A 16,899-nucleotide genomic window follows, 5' to 3' on the forward strand; every position below is an offset into this window, starting at 1 on the left:
CTTCATTAAACTGTATATATTGGTGGCTTCAGTGACAGTGGATGGTAATTTGGAGACAATACTTACAATGTCCTTAGTCTATGACCCTCCCCGGCCAAGATCAATAGCACCACAATTTCAAAAAAGTGTGCCACCCCGACCCACCCACGTACAGGATGTACTGACGTAGACGGAATGATGTCACGCATCGAGTGCCCGCAAACACGCAAGTGCCGGTCCTCTGGCAGATATGCAAATCTCCTAATAATTCTTATAACCCTAGGGGAAGAAGTGCAGTACTGGTATGGTTGCTGTTCGTGTTCAGTAAAACATTACATTTGTCCTGAACGTTGCAGATTCAGTTCTGAAAAGCTAGGACTAAACATCTGCGATTTTGAGCAAAAAATTAGCTAAAAGTTGCACAGCGTGCATAATTTAAGTACATAGCAGTAATTATGTGAATATAATTACACACGTACGGATCTATTTACATTATTAAAATATAAAGTGGAACAGGGCTGATTTATAATTTGCCAATGTATTGTCACCAAAATGACTCACAAAAGCCCCCACAGCTGTGCAGTATGTACTAATTAACAATAAAAAGTGCGGGGTTCCCCTTAAAGTGGTTGTATACCCTCACATATACCCAGTGAAGTGACTGGCCTCAGGTGATACACTGAGATGAAACAAATCCCCCTACATAAGTTACACCTGTTTATCTGCAGTCTGCTCTTCTCTACAGCCGTTAATAGTGCAGAATGTACAGTATATTGCTTGTCAGGGCTTCAGAAAGCAGGGGGCAGGGATTGGAAATTACACTCTGCAGAGCTCAGTGAGATCTGATTGGAGGAAAGGGACACACACCCCTTCACACAGCACAAAGCAAAAAAGCTGAGGCTGTCAATCACAGGCTGTGTGCTGGAGCTCCCTCCCCTGTCACCTTTTTTTTCTCTTGGTATCAGGAGAACTTGTCAGAAGTGGCTCATGCAGATAACAGAGGAACTTGGCAGCAGACAGAAATGACACTGGTGGGTTTTACTTCCTCTTTTTTTCTCCTGCAAAGTAAAGGCATAGTGGGCTAGTATGCTTCGCACTTACCTGCAAATTAAGCCCCCAAGGTCCTGCTGGTGGCCCCGTCCATCTTCACCGCTCTTCCTTCCGGGGCCGTGGACTCCGGCACTGTGACTGGCTGGAGTCGAGGGACGTCACGGCACGGGCCCTTTAGAACCGGCCCTTTAGAAACGTGATCTAGATGTTCTAGATTTTAAACTCTTAACAAACAGGGCCCTCTGATCCCTCTTGTATTGAATTGTTTTGTAACTGTACTGTCTGTCCCATGTTGTAAAGCGCTGCGTAAACTGTTGGCGCTATATAAATCCTGTATAATAATAATGTAAGGGCTTACAACCACTTTAATGCTCTGGATTGAGATATACTATAGAGGGATGTGTTTTTTTTTTCATATTTCATGTCTGAGGTTTACATTCACTTTAATATTCCAGCCAAACCCTTATCTAGTCATGCAGCCTGGGACGCCTTGCTCCTTTCCTGTACCATACCAGACCACATGCCTTCGGGGGGTACCTAGGGGGTATCATACAAAAGGGGCAGCAAAGCACCCTTATCCCAACTTTAAGGGTCAAGGACCGCCTCCTTAACTCCAAGTGCTTCAAAAAGGAGGTGGGGGGTAGTAGTAAAGTAGGGGGAGGGGTGGCTTATAGTGAAACCTGGAAGCCATCTTTGTAGCAGGGGTACAACCATATATCTGCCCCTACTAGTGGAACACGTACAAGGGTACACTGATACCCATTCCCACTAAGAGTTAAAAAAAAACACCAACACCAAATTAAAAATCCTTTTATTTAAATAAAATACAAATATACTTACTGTATATTAAAATAACGTTTTTAATGTCCCCAGAAGTACATTCAGTGTAAATCACGGCATCCAGCAAGGTAATCCACATCAATCGCGATGCCCGGTCGCCCAGCTATTTGTACACACTGTACTCCCGCCGCTTAATGACAAATTCCCGGCTGCCTGTAGATACACTTTAATAATAAAAAATCTTTTCTTTCTGTCATCGGAAACCAATTCTGGGAGCTGAAATCTTTGCCTTCCTGAATTTCCATATCATAAACTTTTAATTACGTCCGTATTAAATTATCAGCTGTTGCCAGGTATAACCAGCCAACGCTCTGGAACGGGCGCAGAATGAACTCAGAGGGGAGGCCGGGGAGAAGCGGCGTTTGCTCATCCACCGTCTGTAAAGGGTGAAACAATCGCTCATTGTGGCCCGTTTAATAGAATTGAGAGGGAGAAGAGGCCGTCTGCTGCTCTTCAGGACGGAGGTAGTGCACTTTACCCTCCCGTTCCTAAGCAACCGTTATTTTAAGATTAAATACTTCCTGTGCTGTCCACCTACTTCGATGCTGCGGCTGAATCACTGGAGATTCACTGGGGTCGGTACCTTGCATTCTGTTTGAAGTCCCTCTGCTCCTCATTAGATCAGGAAGCCGGCAGTGCTGCCAACCTGGAAAACGTCTCCGTCTAAATCCATGAGTCCAGAGGGCTGAATCGTACGCCAACGCCGTTCAGGATGAGCTGGAGGACCGTGCGCCGCCTCAAGCGGAGGAGGGAGACTTTCCCGTTTGTCGATCAGGTAGAATGTTCAGGCTCAGAGGGATCAATGGGAGAAATTTTCCTGCCAATATCATCATGTCAGTTATTGAATATTTGCAGTTTTACGATTATTTTCTGTATCCCTCTGCAATATCAACACTTCCCCAAGTATAAAAGTACACATGGTGGGGTGGGGGGGGGTTGCCTTTTTACTTAGTAATGTCTGCATCTAAGACGTGCCCAGAATAACATTTTATTCATATATATATATATATATATATATATATGTATTACATAATTTATTATACATAGTAATTTATAGATTTGCATCTAAGACTTACCCAGGATAACATTAAATATATATATATATATATATATATATATATATATATATATATATATATATATATATATATATATCATAATAATATGTTATACTTTTTATACATAATGTTTTCTAGGTTTGCACCTAGGACAAACGCAGGATAATGTTTGTACTATGTTTGCCTTGATAAGATTTTACACTAGGCAGGTCATAAAATAATAAATAGATGATCGTGTAACAATATTGATTCGTTATCAGACTGCTGCCCTCAGAATCAGGTAAAATATAAAAATTTCATGTATACAGAGCTGGGATTTTTGCATTATGGCATCACAGAACTGCCAAATTATTATTATGTAATTGAGCAATTATGTTTGAAATGATTTAAAATAATTTAAAATAAGCATGAAAATAAAAAAAAAAAAATATTTAAAGCAGTATTAAACCCAAAAGAAAACATGTATTATATTGCAGCCTATTTCTTAGTTGTGTGGCTACATTTGTTTTTCTTTTTTAGGTGTTCTTTCTTCAATTTTTATTTAATTATCTGGCCAGTAAGGCTGTTGTTTTTGAACAGAACAAGCTGCCCTGCAGAAGTAGCAGGTAGAGAATTGAGAAAAAACACATACCACTGACAGGGTTGCTCACAATGATCAGCTTTTATTTGCTTATTTATGTAAAACCTTTATCCTAAAAGAAAAAAAAAAACAGTTTGCTGTAACTGCTTATAAAGAATTAGCTGGAGTTTGGCTTCAATTTGTTGGTGTGTTTATATCTGCTAGTACAGCAAACACTCCCCTCCCCCTAAACTGATAATGTTGCTGTCAAAAGGTGCCCCCATGCCTTTTTATCCAGAGTGGGGGCATTCTAATACAGGAGGTGTGTTACTGGCCAGATCACCAGGTGAAATCAGAAGAAAACGAATACAGCCACCACATCTGATTGGTAAGCTGCAATCCTTACATTCTTGGTTTTGGGTTTGATACGGCTTTAAAGCAGTTGTAAACCCTATGGATGACATTTACGGTAGTTTGTTTTGTGCTCAGTGTCATAAACAAACGTTACTTTATCTGGTTTCAGAAATGAAATTCCATCACTCTCATTATTGTCTGCTTGGAAAAACAACCACATTTACCACTCACTTGTAAAAAAATGATAAATACTAAGATCTCAGATGCTTTAAATATACTGTATGTGGAAGTCATATTGCTTTATTATGGGCTCCCTGATAGTGCAGTCTTAGTTTAATCCCTTAACAGTTTAGTCTTACTTTTTTCCTCTGGTAGTGCAGCCCCACCTTAATGCTCTTGAAATTAAATTCTGCTTGAATCCTCTGATAGTGTAGTGCTAATTCAGTCCTCGGGTAATGTGGTCCTATATGAATCCTCCTGTAGTGCAGTCTCAATTAAATCGTCTGGTAGTGCAGTCCTTAATGAATCCTCTGGTAGTGTGGTTCTACCTAATTTCTTCTGGTAATATGGTCCTACTTCAATCCTCTGGTATTATGGTCCTACTTAAAATTTTTTGGTAGTATGGTCCTACTTCAGTCCTCTGGTAGTATGACCCTAATTCAATCCTCTGGCAGTATGGTCCTACTTCAATCCCCTGATAGTATGGCCCTACTTCAGTCCTCTGGTAGTATGGTCCTACTTCAATCCCCTGGTAGTATGGTCCTACTTCAATCCCCTGATAGTATGGCCCTACTTCAGTCCTCTGGTAGTATGGCCCTACTTCAATCCTCTGGTAGTATGGTCCTACTTCAATCCCCTGATAGTATGGCCCTACTTCAGTCCTCTGGTAGTATGGCCCTACTTCAAACCTCTGGTAGTGGGTCATAGTTCAGTCCTCTGGTAGTATGTTCCTACTTCAGTCCTCTGGTAGTATGGTCCCACTTCAATCCTCTGGTAGTATGGTCCCACTTCAATCCTCTGGTAGTGGGTCACACTTCAAACCTCTGATAGTATGGTACTACTTCAATCCCCTGGTAGTATAGTGCTACTTGAATCCTCTCGGTAGTATGGTCCTACTTCAATCCTCTCATAGTATGGCCCTCCTTCAATCCTCTTGCAGTATGCAGTATGGTCTTAATTGTTTTTATTCGTCCTGTTTACCATTATCAACAAAAATAGAAGTGAAAGACACTTGTTCTGGTGACAACCTTGTATTGCACTGACGCACTCACTCACAGGGGTTATAACCCTCCCTTATGCGTTCCAAAATGTAAAAAAAAAACAATTTTGCTTTTAGTTCCACTGATAGTTTAGTTCTACTTTTATCCTCAAGTAGTTAAGTCTTTAATTCTCTTGGTAGTGTGGTCCTACTTGAAGCCTCTAGTAGTGCAATCCCACTTGAGTCCTCTGATAGTGAGGTCCCACTTGAATCCTCTGGAAGGAAACCTCAAGTAGTGCAATCTTACGTTATTAGTCAGATACTGCAGTCCTACTTTGATCCTCTGGTAGTGCAGTCCTACTTTAAACCCCTAGTAGTGTGGTACCTTAAACCTCTAGTAGTGCAGTCCTACTTTAATCCTCTGGTATTGTGGTCCCGCCTTACTACTTGCAGTTCAGTCTTAGGCCTGCCATACACGGAGCAAATTTCTTTCCTGCAACCATGGGTTGCAGGAAGGAAATTTGATTCCCCCATCAACACAGACAGTGTTGATGCGGCAAACCCTACTGTTGGGCCATTGTCTTCTCTCGGCGGGGACGGCTTCCCGTGATTATAATCGCAAGCTTATCTGTCAGGCTGGTTGTACCCAAGTTGATCGATTTGATCAACTTGGTACATTCAGCCTGCCCATAAATGGTTTGAATCTTGGCCGGTTCCTGCTGAACTGACAGAGATTCGAACCTTGTATGGCAGGCCTTACTTCAAGCGGGGGTCCACTTATCTATCGTTTTTTTTTTTTTAGGAGTTCATTCACAAACTTTTCTTCTCATGATTATCTACTCACATGTTCTGTGTAATAAGTCCGCCTGTGTCCGATTTCGTTGTAAAGAATAACTTATAAAATTCACTGCAGGCGGTTTCCGTCTTCATTGTGGGCATTTGAAGCCCACAAGCATGTATTTCCTGGATGCGGTGAATGCTGTGCTCCCAGCATTCACCGAGATGTTGTGATGACGCTGTTGCACAATGCATGCTGGGAAGCCTGAGACTAGCTCCCAGGGGACTGTGGGAGGTCTGGGAGAGGCTAGAAACACGCCTACTCCCATGGGAGGAAAACCAGGAAGTGCTAAGAAGATTAGAAAAAAAAGGTAATTACGGCGATTTAAATTTTTTTACACAGCATGTCAGCATCTAGGCAAGGAAGAGAATGCATAGAGATAATGTTCAAAATTTGGGTGGAACCCCGCTTTCAGTTGCACATGCAGCATTTTCATAACGTCCACCATGTAATCACACTTCCACAGCCTTCTTATATAGAAGATAATACATTTTCTCTATAATTTTATAGGTTTCAGTTCTGTTTGGAAGGTCTTCTTGAAGATCTCTGGACCCCTTTCTGGACAATCCAGAAACACTTTGCTGAGTGCCTGTAAAACACTGGTGCTGCATTCTGGGGCTCTTCCCTCCTTATGGGACAACTGGTAGATTCTATATGACCCTCTCACCCAGTTTTCGTGCGGCAGTTCCCGAAAAAGATACAGATTGTCATGTGCTGAGACAAGCTCCCTCCCAAGCCAGCACTCACAGCAGTGGATACTGAGGACTTGTACCCCTCCTAAATCCTAAGCAGCTCATATCTCGGGTTTCTTTGGGTCCCATGTAAAGGCTGAAAGTTTTCACCTTCACACGCGTTGTATGCATGAAGATAAAGTGCTGCTCCCCCCACAGCCCCCCTAATAATCACCTGAGCCCCTTCTCGATCCAGTAATGTGCATGAGAGCCTCGGCTGTCCCGGGACTCCCTCTCCTCATTGGCTGAGACAGCAATGAGGAGAGAGCGGGGAACGGGGCTGCAGCTCTTTGTGTCTTATGGATGCATAGAGCAGGACTCGGGAGTAAGCACACACCAGTACATACCCCCCCCCCCCACAAGTGGCTAGCTATTGGGGCAAGGGGGAGGATCAGAGTTGCTCTGTGCAAAACCACTGCTCAGAGCATGTAAGTATAACATGTTTGTTATTTTTTTTTTAAAGCCAAACCTTTAATACCATTTTAAGGCTGTGGCAAGGCAAAGTGCTGAATGCTGTCATCTTGTGGGCAAATAGAGTTCTGCATCTTAGTAACTATGCACAGTGTTAAGCACATTTCTTACCCCTGTACTCTCTATGTTACACATTCCTATCCCCTGCACTTTGTACATAACACACTCCTGACTCCTGTACTCAGATGCTATTCAGCTCAAGAAGACCAGCAGAGGCAGGGAGCATACAGCAGGAGGATCCCAGAATGTCACTGTACAATTCCAGGTCCACATGAAATCTGACTGGTGGACCTGGAGCTGATGCTGAGACAAACATGGCGGCAGGTGAAAATTGGATCCCAGTTGAAGGCAACTGGTTTTGTACATTTTGGGGGAGGCGCAGTTTGGCATCTTTGATTGATGATCTTCTTCCACCCACTGCCTTCTCTTTGGGCTATTCGTGACATCTGAGTCCACCTATGTAACTTGTACCATCCCCATTCTCCTACCTCTCAGCTTACAGCCATCCCTGATTTGAGCTAGTGTGGGACAAACCAATATAAAAGACTGATTATAGATAATCACATTGGCAAGAAGGAATACATCTATTTTCAATGTATTTTGCTGGAGATCTTTCCTCCACTGAGTTGCCTCGGTACATCGTATGTAATGGAGCCCTAAGCTGCTTGTGAATCGTGTGGATGAAGAGGGGGATTTGTGTGGGATTACATTAACCCCTCAGGTGTCAGGACATTAGGGTGGCGCTCTGGCTCACAGAAGCCCCTGGCTTTCAGCAGCGATTGGGTTACTGCGGGCGTTAGATTTTAGAGTGTGGATAGTTACAATAACGAGCACCGATGACCCAGATGGCAGCGTCAGTGACGTCAACTGAATTTAATCAGCGATGTGACCCGATGGGACCTGGAGTAATGGCTGAGTGACTGCAGTCCCTGAATGCTTAATTTCACACATGCCACCCCATCGCTGGCTGGCATATTAAAGGGGAACTCCAGATAGGGACAAAAGAAGCTTGATATACTTATTTCAGCCAATGGCTGTATAACTGCTGCAATATAATTAATCTCCCTAATATCCCTGGAAATTTTCAGAATAGATCTGCTAGACTAACATGTTTCAGGTGCTAGGGGCTGACATGGAGGTCCACAGGTCACTTGCAGAAGGGACAGAGGATAGGCAGACCCCAGCTTCGCGATTCATAGTGCATAGCTCCCAACTGTCCCTGATTTCGAGGGACTGTCCCTGATTTGGAACAAAGTCCCTCTGTCCCTCTTTCCTTCTCATTTGTCCCTCATTTTGGTCTGATCTATATAGTTGCATATAAATGGCACCATTTTTTCTTTCAGAAAGTCAGTATAAAGGAATAGTAGTGGTTTAAATAATTTTTCTTTGTATAATTCTCCTTTAAGGGGGTGTGGCAGGAGGTGTGTCCTATGCCTACATACTTTTGCTAATAGGTATCCCTCATTCCCATCTCAAAAAGTTGGGAGGTATGATAGTGAGCAGGCTGCATCAGGAAGTAGTGGTGTCACCCTCTGGCCATGCCATGTAGAGGACTGGGGTGAATCCGTCTTTCTGTTTTACACCACTAAAAGCTATAATCAGTCTTGGAGTGAACTTGTCTCTGTTCAGAACTTTATTCTAGATTTCCTCGTATTTCTCACACTTTTATTTCTGTATTGTCTTTCAACACACCTGATATGTTTCGCCCCTGGGGCTGTGGTCGACACGGCAAAGTTGCCCCACTGAATCACGCAGAAGTGGATACATTGGCTGGTCAGATAAGAGCTCTGGTAATGAAGTTTATTTTGTAGAGGAATCTGGTGGATGATAACGATAATGTGTTTAATTATGAACAGAAGCAAACAATTCTGTGTGCAGAAATAAAGGAGGAAGACAGCGATTATCTGTGGTGGTCACATGAGAACCAGAGACATCAAGAGATTAAAGGGTTTTACATTTTACTCTTATTATAACATGTTTGATGTTCAGTATTCCGTATTTCCTATACTGTATTATATAAAAAGATTTGTGAATTATTTCTCCAGTTCAAACAGCTGCCAAGATAAAACCATTTAGTCTCTTGACTCGACTTCCCAATCAGCCCCAGTAGACATATTTACAATTTTCTAAGTGTTTATCAGCCTGCATTTTTCAAATATTCGCTGAGCATTTCTTAGTTATATGCACCCAGGATGGACAGGTAGGATAGGATGGACACCTTCTATGGGGAGGAATGGTGGCTGGCTGAAAGGTGGACACATTTTGAGGGGGGGGATCACTGCCAGCTGATTGGACTGACATGATGATGGCCGGCTGAGAGGTGGACACATTTTGCAGGACTGATGGCGGCTGGCTGATAGGATGGACACCTTCTGTGGGGAAGGGATGATGGCTGACTCAGAAGATGGACACCTTTTGCAGGGGTGGTGGCGGCTAGCAGACAGAATGTACACCTTCTGTGGGGGAGGGGTGATGGCTGGCTGAGAGGTGGACGCATTTTGCAGGAGGGCTGGCGGTCAGCTAAGAGGATTGACACCTTCTGTATAGAAGGGATGATGGCTGACTCAGAAGATGGACACCTTATGCAGGGGGGATGGCAGCCAGCTGACAGGATGGACACCTACTGTGGAGGCGGGATGATGACCAGCTAAGAAGATGGACACCTTTTGCTGGGAGAAACAGCGACCGACTGCTGAGATGGACACCTTCTGTAGGGGAGGGATTGTGGCCAGCTGATAGAGTGGACACCCTCAATGGGGATAGGGTTGCCACCTCATCCTTTTAAACCTAAACACATATGAATTACACAGGTTCTGTGGCTGATTAAGGTGGTAATTATCCTCACTTGGTGCCTTATCTGCATTAAATTAGCCTCAGAACCTGTGTAATTCATATCAGGGTTAAAGGGATGAGGTGGCAATCCTAGGTGGGGATGGGATGGTGACTGCTTGAGAAGATGGACACCCTTGGCAATTGGGTTGGTGGTCTGCTGCTGAGATGGATACCTTCTGTAAGGGAGTGATTTTGGCCGGCTGATAGGATGGACACCCTCTGTGGTGGAAGGATGTCAGCTAGCTGAGAAGATGGACACCTTTAATGGTGAGGAATAGTGGCAGGCTGATAGGATGGACACCTTCCATTGCAGAGAGAAGGCTGATAGGATGGATGGACTTCTACCATGTGGGAGGGAAGGCAGCTAGCTTAAAGGATGGACACCTTCTGCGAAGGGTGTCAGCGAACTAAGTAAATGGAAACCTTCTTCCGGGGATGCGATAGATGAAATATGGACACTATCCGCAGGTGATGGGTGGTGATTAATTGACAGATTGAACACCTGCGGGGGGAAAAGTGGTGGCCGGCTGATAGGATGAGACCTTCCACAGGGAAAGACTATCTTCTGTTCTATATTTCACTGCTCTCACGAAAATTTAAAAACTAAAGTTCAATATGCTGATAAAATACAGCAAAAAAAAAAAAAAAGAGGCTCAGTAAATGCTTACTGGGCACTTAGTGACTGAGCATACGGTCAATGCAGACTGAATTCCGTGTTCCAAGTCAGTGAACTGGCAAGTAGTGAATCAAGGATGAGAATGACAGTAACAGCAGGTCCCATACTTCTGTCAGGATCTATCAGTCCTTAATGTTCAGAGCTGCAGTCAACTCGTATCAATTGCCATCATCAACTGCCAATGAAGCTGTTCACTGAGTAATATTAAGATGTGCTGTAACCAATCAGATCTCAGGGAAAGTCCTCTCCTGATAATTCAATTGTTCCCTTGGGTTCCCAGAGGCTGCGGTGTGTCAATGAATATACAGCCACTGACAGCTAGATCTTCTCCAAGATGGCCACATCTCCTTCGCTCCATCATCCAATCCCAGGCAGTGTTAATTTTAGCCTTAGGACTAAAATGGCATTTTAGTTTTAGTCCCATTTTAGTCTTCTGCAATTGTTTTAGTTTTAGTCATATTTAGTCGACTAACTCTCCAGTACATTTTAGTCAACTAAAATGTCCTACGTTTTAGTCGACTAAAATCTCCAGTACATTTCAGTAATTGCAATTTAGTTTTACTCATAGTCTTTTGACTAAAATGGCATTTTAGTTTTAGTCTCATTTTAGTCTTTTGATTAAAATGTCTTTTAGTTTTATGCCGCGTACACACGAGTGGACTTTACAGCAGACTTTGTCCGGTGGACTTTTCAACGTGCTTTACGACGGACTTTCCGATTGAACGGACTTGCCTACACACGATCAACCAAAGTCCGACGGATTCGTACGTGATGACGTACGACCGGACTTAAATAAGGAAGTTCATAGCCAGTAGCCAATAGCTGCCCTAGCGTCAGTTTTTGTCTGTCGGACTAGCATACAGACGAGCGGACTTTTCGACCGGACTCGAAAGATTTGAAACATGTTTCATTTCTAGGTCCGTCAAACTTTTGGGGAAAAAAAGTCAGCTGGAGCCCAGACACGATCGAATTGTCCGACGGACTCCGGTCCGCAGGACCAAGTATGCCGTAAAGTCCGGGCGTGTGTACACGGCATTAGTCATATTTTAGTCATCTCAATTGTTTTAGTTTTAGTCGTATTTTAGTCGACTAAAATAGTATTCATTTAGTCGACTAAATTAACACTGATCCCAGGTCAGCCAAAAATTAGGATCCATGCAATTTTATTTTTTTTTTTTCAGTTGAAGAGGAAACAGTTGGATTGGTGGGGAAGGTGCTGGTTCTGTAGATATGATTAGCATTTTTGGTGCAATGAACCATTTTTTAATGTCTTTTTAGAACAGAAAAATTATAGAAATAAACTGGAAATAAACCCAATCACTTAAATCGCAGATAGTGTTTACCTTAATAATGTCATTCCAAATGTCATATAAATCTGAAGCTTAATAAAAAATAATCATTGGGTATCCTGCCATAAAAAAGTCCTTGTTCAGGCACTTCCTGTGACAATGCTCTGTGCTTCAGCATATCAACCATGTCACTCAGACTTCCGATGGAGACTAAAAGTGGCCGTCTGTTGTCACCGTCTGGGAAACCCACCCTGATAAATGCGATGCAGCCATTGCTGGAATGCATGTACATATGAAGTGACTGTAAATGGGCAGCAGAAGATATGCGGCACGAGAACAAAAAAATAAAAATTGTGAAAACAAGGATTTTATTAAAATAAAATGGCGAGTCTTTATAGTGCACAGAGCACAGTACAAATTATCCAGTTGGTGTGTGTTGCTGCCATCTCTGGGGGTGCCATGAAAATCTGTTCAGGAGCAGACGAGCAGTCCCCCCCCCCCCCCGACAGGCCGCCCTACCTCCTCTAATGAGAACGCTTAGCTCCGGTGCTACAAAAGCTGTTTTGTGTCTCTGCGACTTTTCTTGTTGTTTTTCTGCCGGTTGACGTCAGTGAGAATGCCAGATGGGTCTTCAATGGCCGCTCAGAGACAGGAGGCTTTTATTACTGAGGCCACGTGGTCCTGTCCTTCCCAGAAGAGCTCTGCGCTTCCTTCTACCGCTGCTGAGCTACCAGGCGACTTTTTCTCTGTATTCTTACCTGGAAGAGTACACCAAACATACCTGCCAATCAGATTTCAGCCTTCATCAACTTACAGCACAATAATGACATGATTGGCTGCCTCATTCCTTAGTTGATACCTGTGAAAAGGAAGCAGCTTAAAGCGAGGTGCGAGCAGCATGAGGCACTGCATGTCTCACCGCTGCTAAATTGATTTTTAATTATATTTATACAAATCTCATAAATAGTGACACCGGCCCAGTTCTGCCATTATTCAGGGAGAACAATAGAGAACAGAGAGGCTGATCCGCCACCTACAGCCCTCCCCATCTGTGCCAAGACTACAGAACATGGAGGGCATCTGTCTTTCAACCTGTAAACCTGAACTGGATGGTATTTAGTTTTCTCTGTGTGTAATAATAAACAATTGTCTTTTTTTTTTTTACATAACTCTTTTCACTTTTCTTTCTTCTTTGTTCCAATCAAGTGCTGCTGATCTCCTGCAGCCTCTTTGCAGCCACTTAGTGTCATCGCTGCTCTGTCCCACTGGGAGGCTTTTTCACTTCTCATCTGTGCAATTTGTTACAGCCTTGGCGGTGTTCCCTCCCCTTCCCATGTGGGTTCTGTGATCGTCTTTGGGTGTCCGTTCCTTCTCACAACTCCCAGCCAGGACAGTGTGGATCAGTTGGCATATCCTTACCACAACTCATTTTATGCACTAGGACCAACGTCAAGCTTTTGTTTTGCTTTTGTCACTTTAGTGGATCTACATCTATGAGTTCTCAAATCTCCTGATGAAGCGAGCGTTGACTCGAAATGCCAAAACGCGTTGAGAGATTTGTGCAGGAGCCTATTTGCTATGAATTATTTGTGATGCTGAAAAATTTATAACGGTCCATATGTACTCTATAGCTTTATGCATGTCTATTTAAGAATTACTTTTATATTTATCATTAGTTTTTAAGATGTCTGTTTTGAATAAAATGTAGAACTGAGAGAGAAGGACAAGAGCGGAGATGAGTGACACTGATAGAACAAGGAGCGGGTGTGGAAAAGAGAGAAGAGGAAGAGCGGAGACAAGTGACACTTATAGAACAAGGAGCAGATGTGGAAACAAGAGAGAAGAAGAGTGGGGGTGAGAGAGAACAGACAGCGGATGTAGAAATGAGAGCGATGGAGAAGAGTGGGATGAGTGACACTGACACACTAACAGAATAGGGAGCAGGTGTAGAAAGGAGACAGAAGGAGAATAGTGGGGGTGAGTGACACTGATAGAACAAGGAGCGGGTGTGGAAAAGAAAGAGAAGGAGAAGAGCGGGGGTGAGTGACACTTATAGAACAAGGAGCAGGTGTGGAAAAGCAAGAGAAGGAGAAGAGCGGGGGTGAGTGACACTTATAGAACAAGGAGCGGGTGTGGAAAAGAGAGAGAAGGAGAAGAGCGGGGGTGAGTGACACTTATAGAACAAGGAGCGGGTGTGGAAAAGAGAGAGAAGGAGAAGAGCGGAGATGAGTGACACTTATAGAACAAGGAGCGGGTGTGGAAAAGAAAGAGAAGGAGAAGAGCGGGGGTGAGTGACATTTATAGAACAAGGAGCGGGTGTGGAAAAGAGAGAGAAGGAGAAGAGCGGGGGTGAGTGACACTTATAGAACAAGGAGCGGGTGTGGAAAAGAGAGAGAAGGAGAAGAGCGGGGGTGAGTGACACTTATAGAACAAGGAGCGGGTGTGGAAAAGAGAGCGAAGGAGAAGAGCGGGGGTGAGTGACACTTATAGAACAAGGAGCGGGTGTGGAAAAGAGAGAGAAGGAGAAGAGCGGGGGTGAGTGACACTTATAGAACAAGGAGGGGGTGTGGAAAAGAGAGAGAAGGAGAAGAGCGGGGGTGAGTGACACTTATAGAACAAGGAGGGGGTGTGGAAAAGAGAGAGAAGGAGAAGAGCGGAGATGAGTGACACTTATAGAACAAGGAGCGGGTGTGGAAAAGAAAGAGAAGGAGAAGAGCGGGGGTGAGTGACACTTATAGAACAAGGAGCGGGTGTGGAAAAGAGAGAGAAGGAGAAGAGCGGGGGTGAGTGACACTTATAGAACAAGGAGCAGGTGTGGAAAAGCAAGAGAAGGAGAAGAGCGGAGATGAGTGACACTTATAGAACAAGGAGCGGGTGTGGAAAAGAGAGAGAAGGAGAAGAGCGGAGATGAGTGACACTTATAGAACAAGGACTGGCTTTAGAAATGAGTTTGTGATGATCCCTGAATCTTATTGAGAAACCTGAAGATTGTGTGTGGCTTTTCCTGTAATGTATTTTATCTCAGCAAAATAGTGATTGATGGGCTTGTCTAATAAAGAGGTGGAATGATCCTGGCTGTATGGAGCTTCAAGGCATAAGTTACAATATTACGGTCTGTCTGTCTCTCTTGATCTAGGGTTTATGAATATGCCATCAGTCTGAGGGTTGTTTTGCACCAACTCCACACAAAATAAAAAACAATTTTGGAAAGCCTCTCACATTTACATCCTCATGTATGTTTGTACCCTGGTACTTGTCTGAATAAAAAGTTATTTGAGCTTAAAAAAAAAAAAACACTTTATTGCGAATAATTCTGTGTTATTAAAGGCTGGCATTGCCTCTACCAACAAAGTAAATTGGGCGGTGTGCAGTCCGTGTACGATAAATAAGTGGGGGCACATCTGCATATCAATAAGTGGGGGCACATCTACATATCAATAAGTGGGAGCACATCTACATATCAATAAGTGGGGGCACATCTACATATTAATAGGTGGAGGCACATCTACATATTAATAAGTGGGAGCACATCTACATATCAATAAGTGGGGGCACATCTACATATTAATAAGTGGGGGCACATCTACATATCAATAAGTGGGGGCACATCTACATGTCAATAAGTGGGGGCACATCTACATATCAATAAGTGGGGGCACATCTACATATTAATAAGTGGGGGCACATCTACATATTAATAAGTGGGGGCACATCTACATATTAACAAGTGGGGGCACATCTACATATTAACAAGTGGGGGCACATCTACATATTAACAAGTGGGGGCACATCTACATATTAACAAGTGGGGGCACATCTACATAAAAATAAGTGGGAGCACATCTACATATTAATAAGTGGGAGCTCATCTACATATTAATAAGTGGGGGCACATCTACATATTAATAAGTGGGAGCACATCTACATATTAATAAATGGGAGCTCATCTACATATTAATAAGTGGGAGCTCATCTACATATTAATAAGTGGGAGCTCATCTACATATTAATAAGTGGGAGCTCATCTACATATTAATAAGTGGGGGCACATCTACATATTAATAAGTGGGAGCCGCGGCAGGCAGCTGATCCCCCAGACACAAGCCGGCTGGGTCAGCTTTCAGCTTATTTAAATACGGTTTGAAGAACAATGTTTTTCCTTCCCTTCTGTACAGCAGCCGAGCGCAGGAAGCAGCGGGTGTCGATTTCAGATTCCTGGTGAAGTTTTGGCGATTATCTTGTTATTGTTAATAAAAGGAGCAGAAAATGGAGTGAAAGGGAACTGTTATTTGTTTTTCAGCATAAAGTTTTATAGCGCTTCAGCAGAGGTTATATCATCTCTGGTTATTAAACTTTTTGTTTTTCTCAATGTAATAAATCTGACAAAAATTAAATATTCCAAATCTGAGGACCTTTCATCAAATAGATATTTCATGCTCCGTAAAGTGTCAGTGTAACCCTTCAAGGTGTTTATTACCTCTCTAATGCCCCGTACACACGGTCGGATTTTCCGATGGAAAATGTCCGATCGGAGCGTGTTGTCGGAAATTCCGACCGTGTGTGGGCTCCATCAGACATTTTCCATCGGATTTTCCGACACACAAAGTTGGAGAGCAGGAGATAAAATTTTCCGACAACAAAATCCGTTGTCGGAAATTCCGATCGTGTGTACACAAATCCGACGGACAAAGTGCCACGCATGCTCAGAATAAATAAAGAGATGAAAGCTATTGGTCACTGCCCCGTTTATAGTTCCGACGTACATGTTTTACGTCACCGCGTTTAAAACGATCGGATTTTCCAACAACTTTGTGTGACCGTGTGTATGCAAGACAAGTTTGAGCCAACATCCGTCGGAAAAAATCCTAGGATTTTGTTGTCGGAATGTCCGAACAAAGTCCGACCGTGTGTACGCCCTATAATGGGTCAATTCAGTAACGTTTACTGCATGTGATAACGCAGTCACATGACTCATTTGCATAAATTATTCCATGTGGTAACTTAAGTCCAATTCATCAAAAAAA

The 16,899-nt window shown here is 43.3% G+C and overlaps 1 protein-coding gene across 7 annotated transcripts in view; it reads left to right on the top strand.

The window, feature by feature from the left end:
- Positions 1 to 16,899, top strand: part of PDE3A (phosphodiesterase 3A) — a 331,598-nt gene that overhangs the window by 210,853 nt on the left and 103,846 nt on the right. The window contains exon 1 of one of the 7 annotated variants that reach the window (XM_073621398.1): positions 2,361 to 2,644. The exons of the other annotated variants lie outside the window; for them this stretch is intronic. Within the exon in view, the coding sequence (XP_073477499.1) occupies positions 2,582 to 2,644 (63 nt within the window). The 5' untranslated portion in view covers positions 2,361 to 2,581. Of the gene's footprint in view, positions 1 to 2,360; positions 2,645 to 16,899 lie in introns of those variants that run through there. 7 annotated transcript variants of the gene reach the window in all.

Source organism: Aquarana catesbeiana, linkage group LG03 (genome assembly GCF_042186555.1).
Source record: "Aquarana catesbeiana isolate 2022-GZ linkage group LG03, ASM4218655v1, whole genome shotgun sequence".
In the NCBI taxonomy this organism is placed as follows: Eukaryota; Metazoa; Chordata; class Amphibia; order Anura; family Ranidae; genus Aquarana; species Aquarana catesbeiana.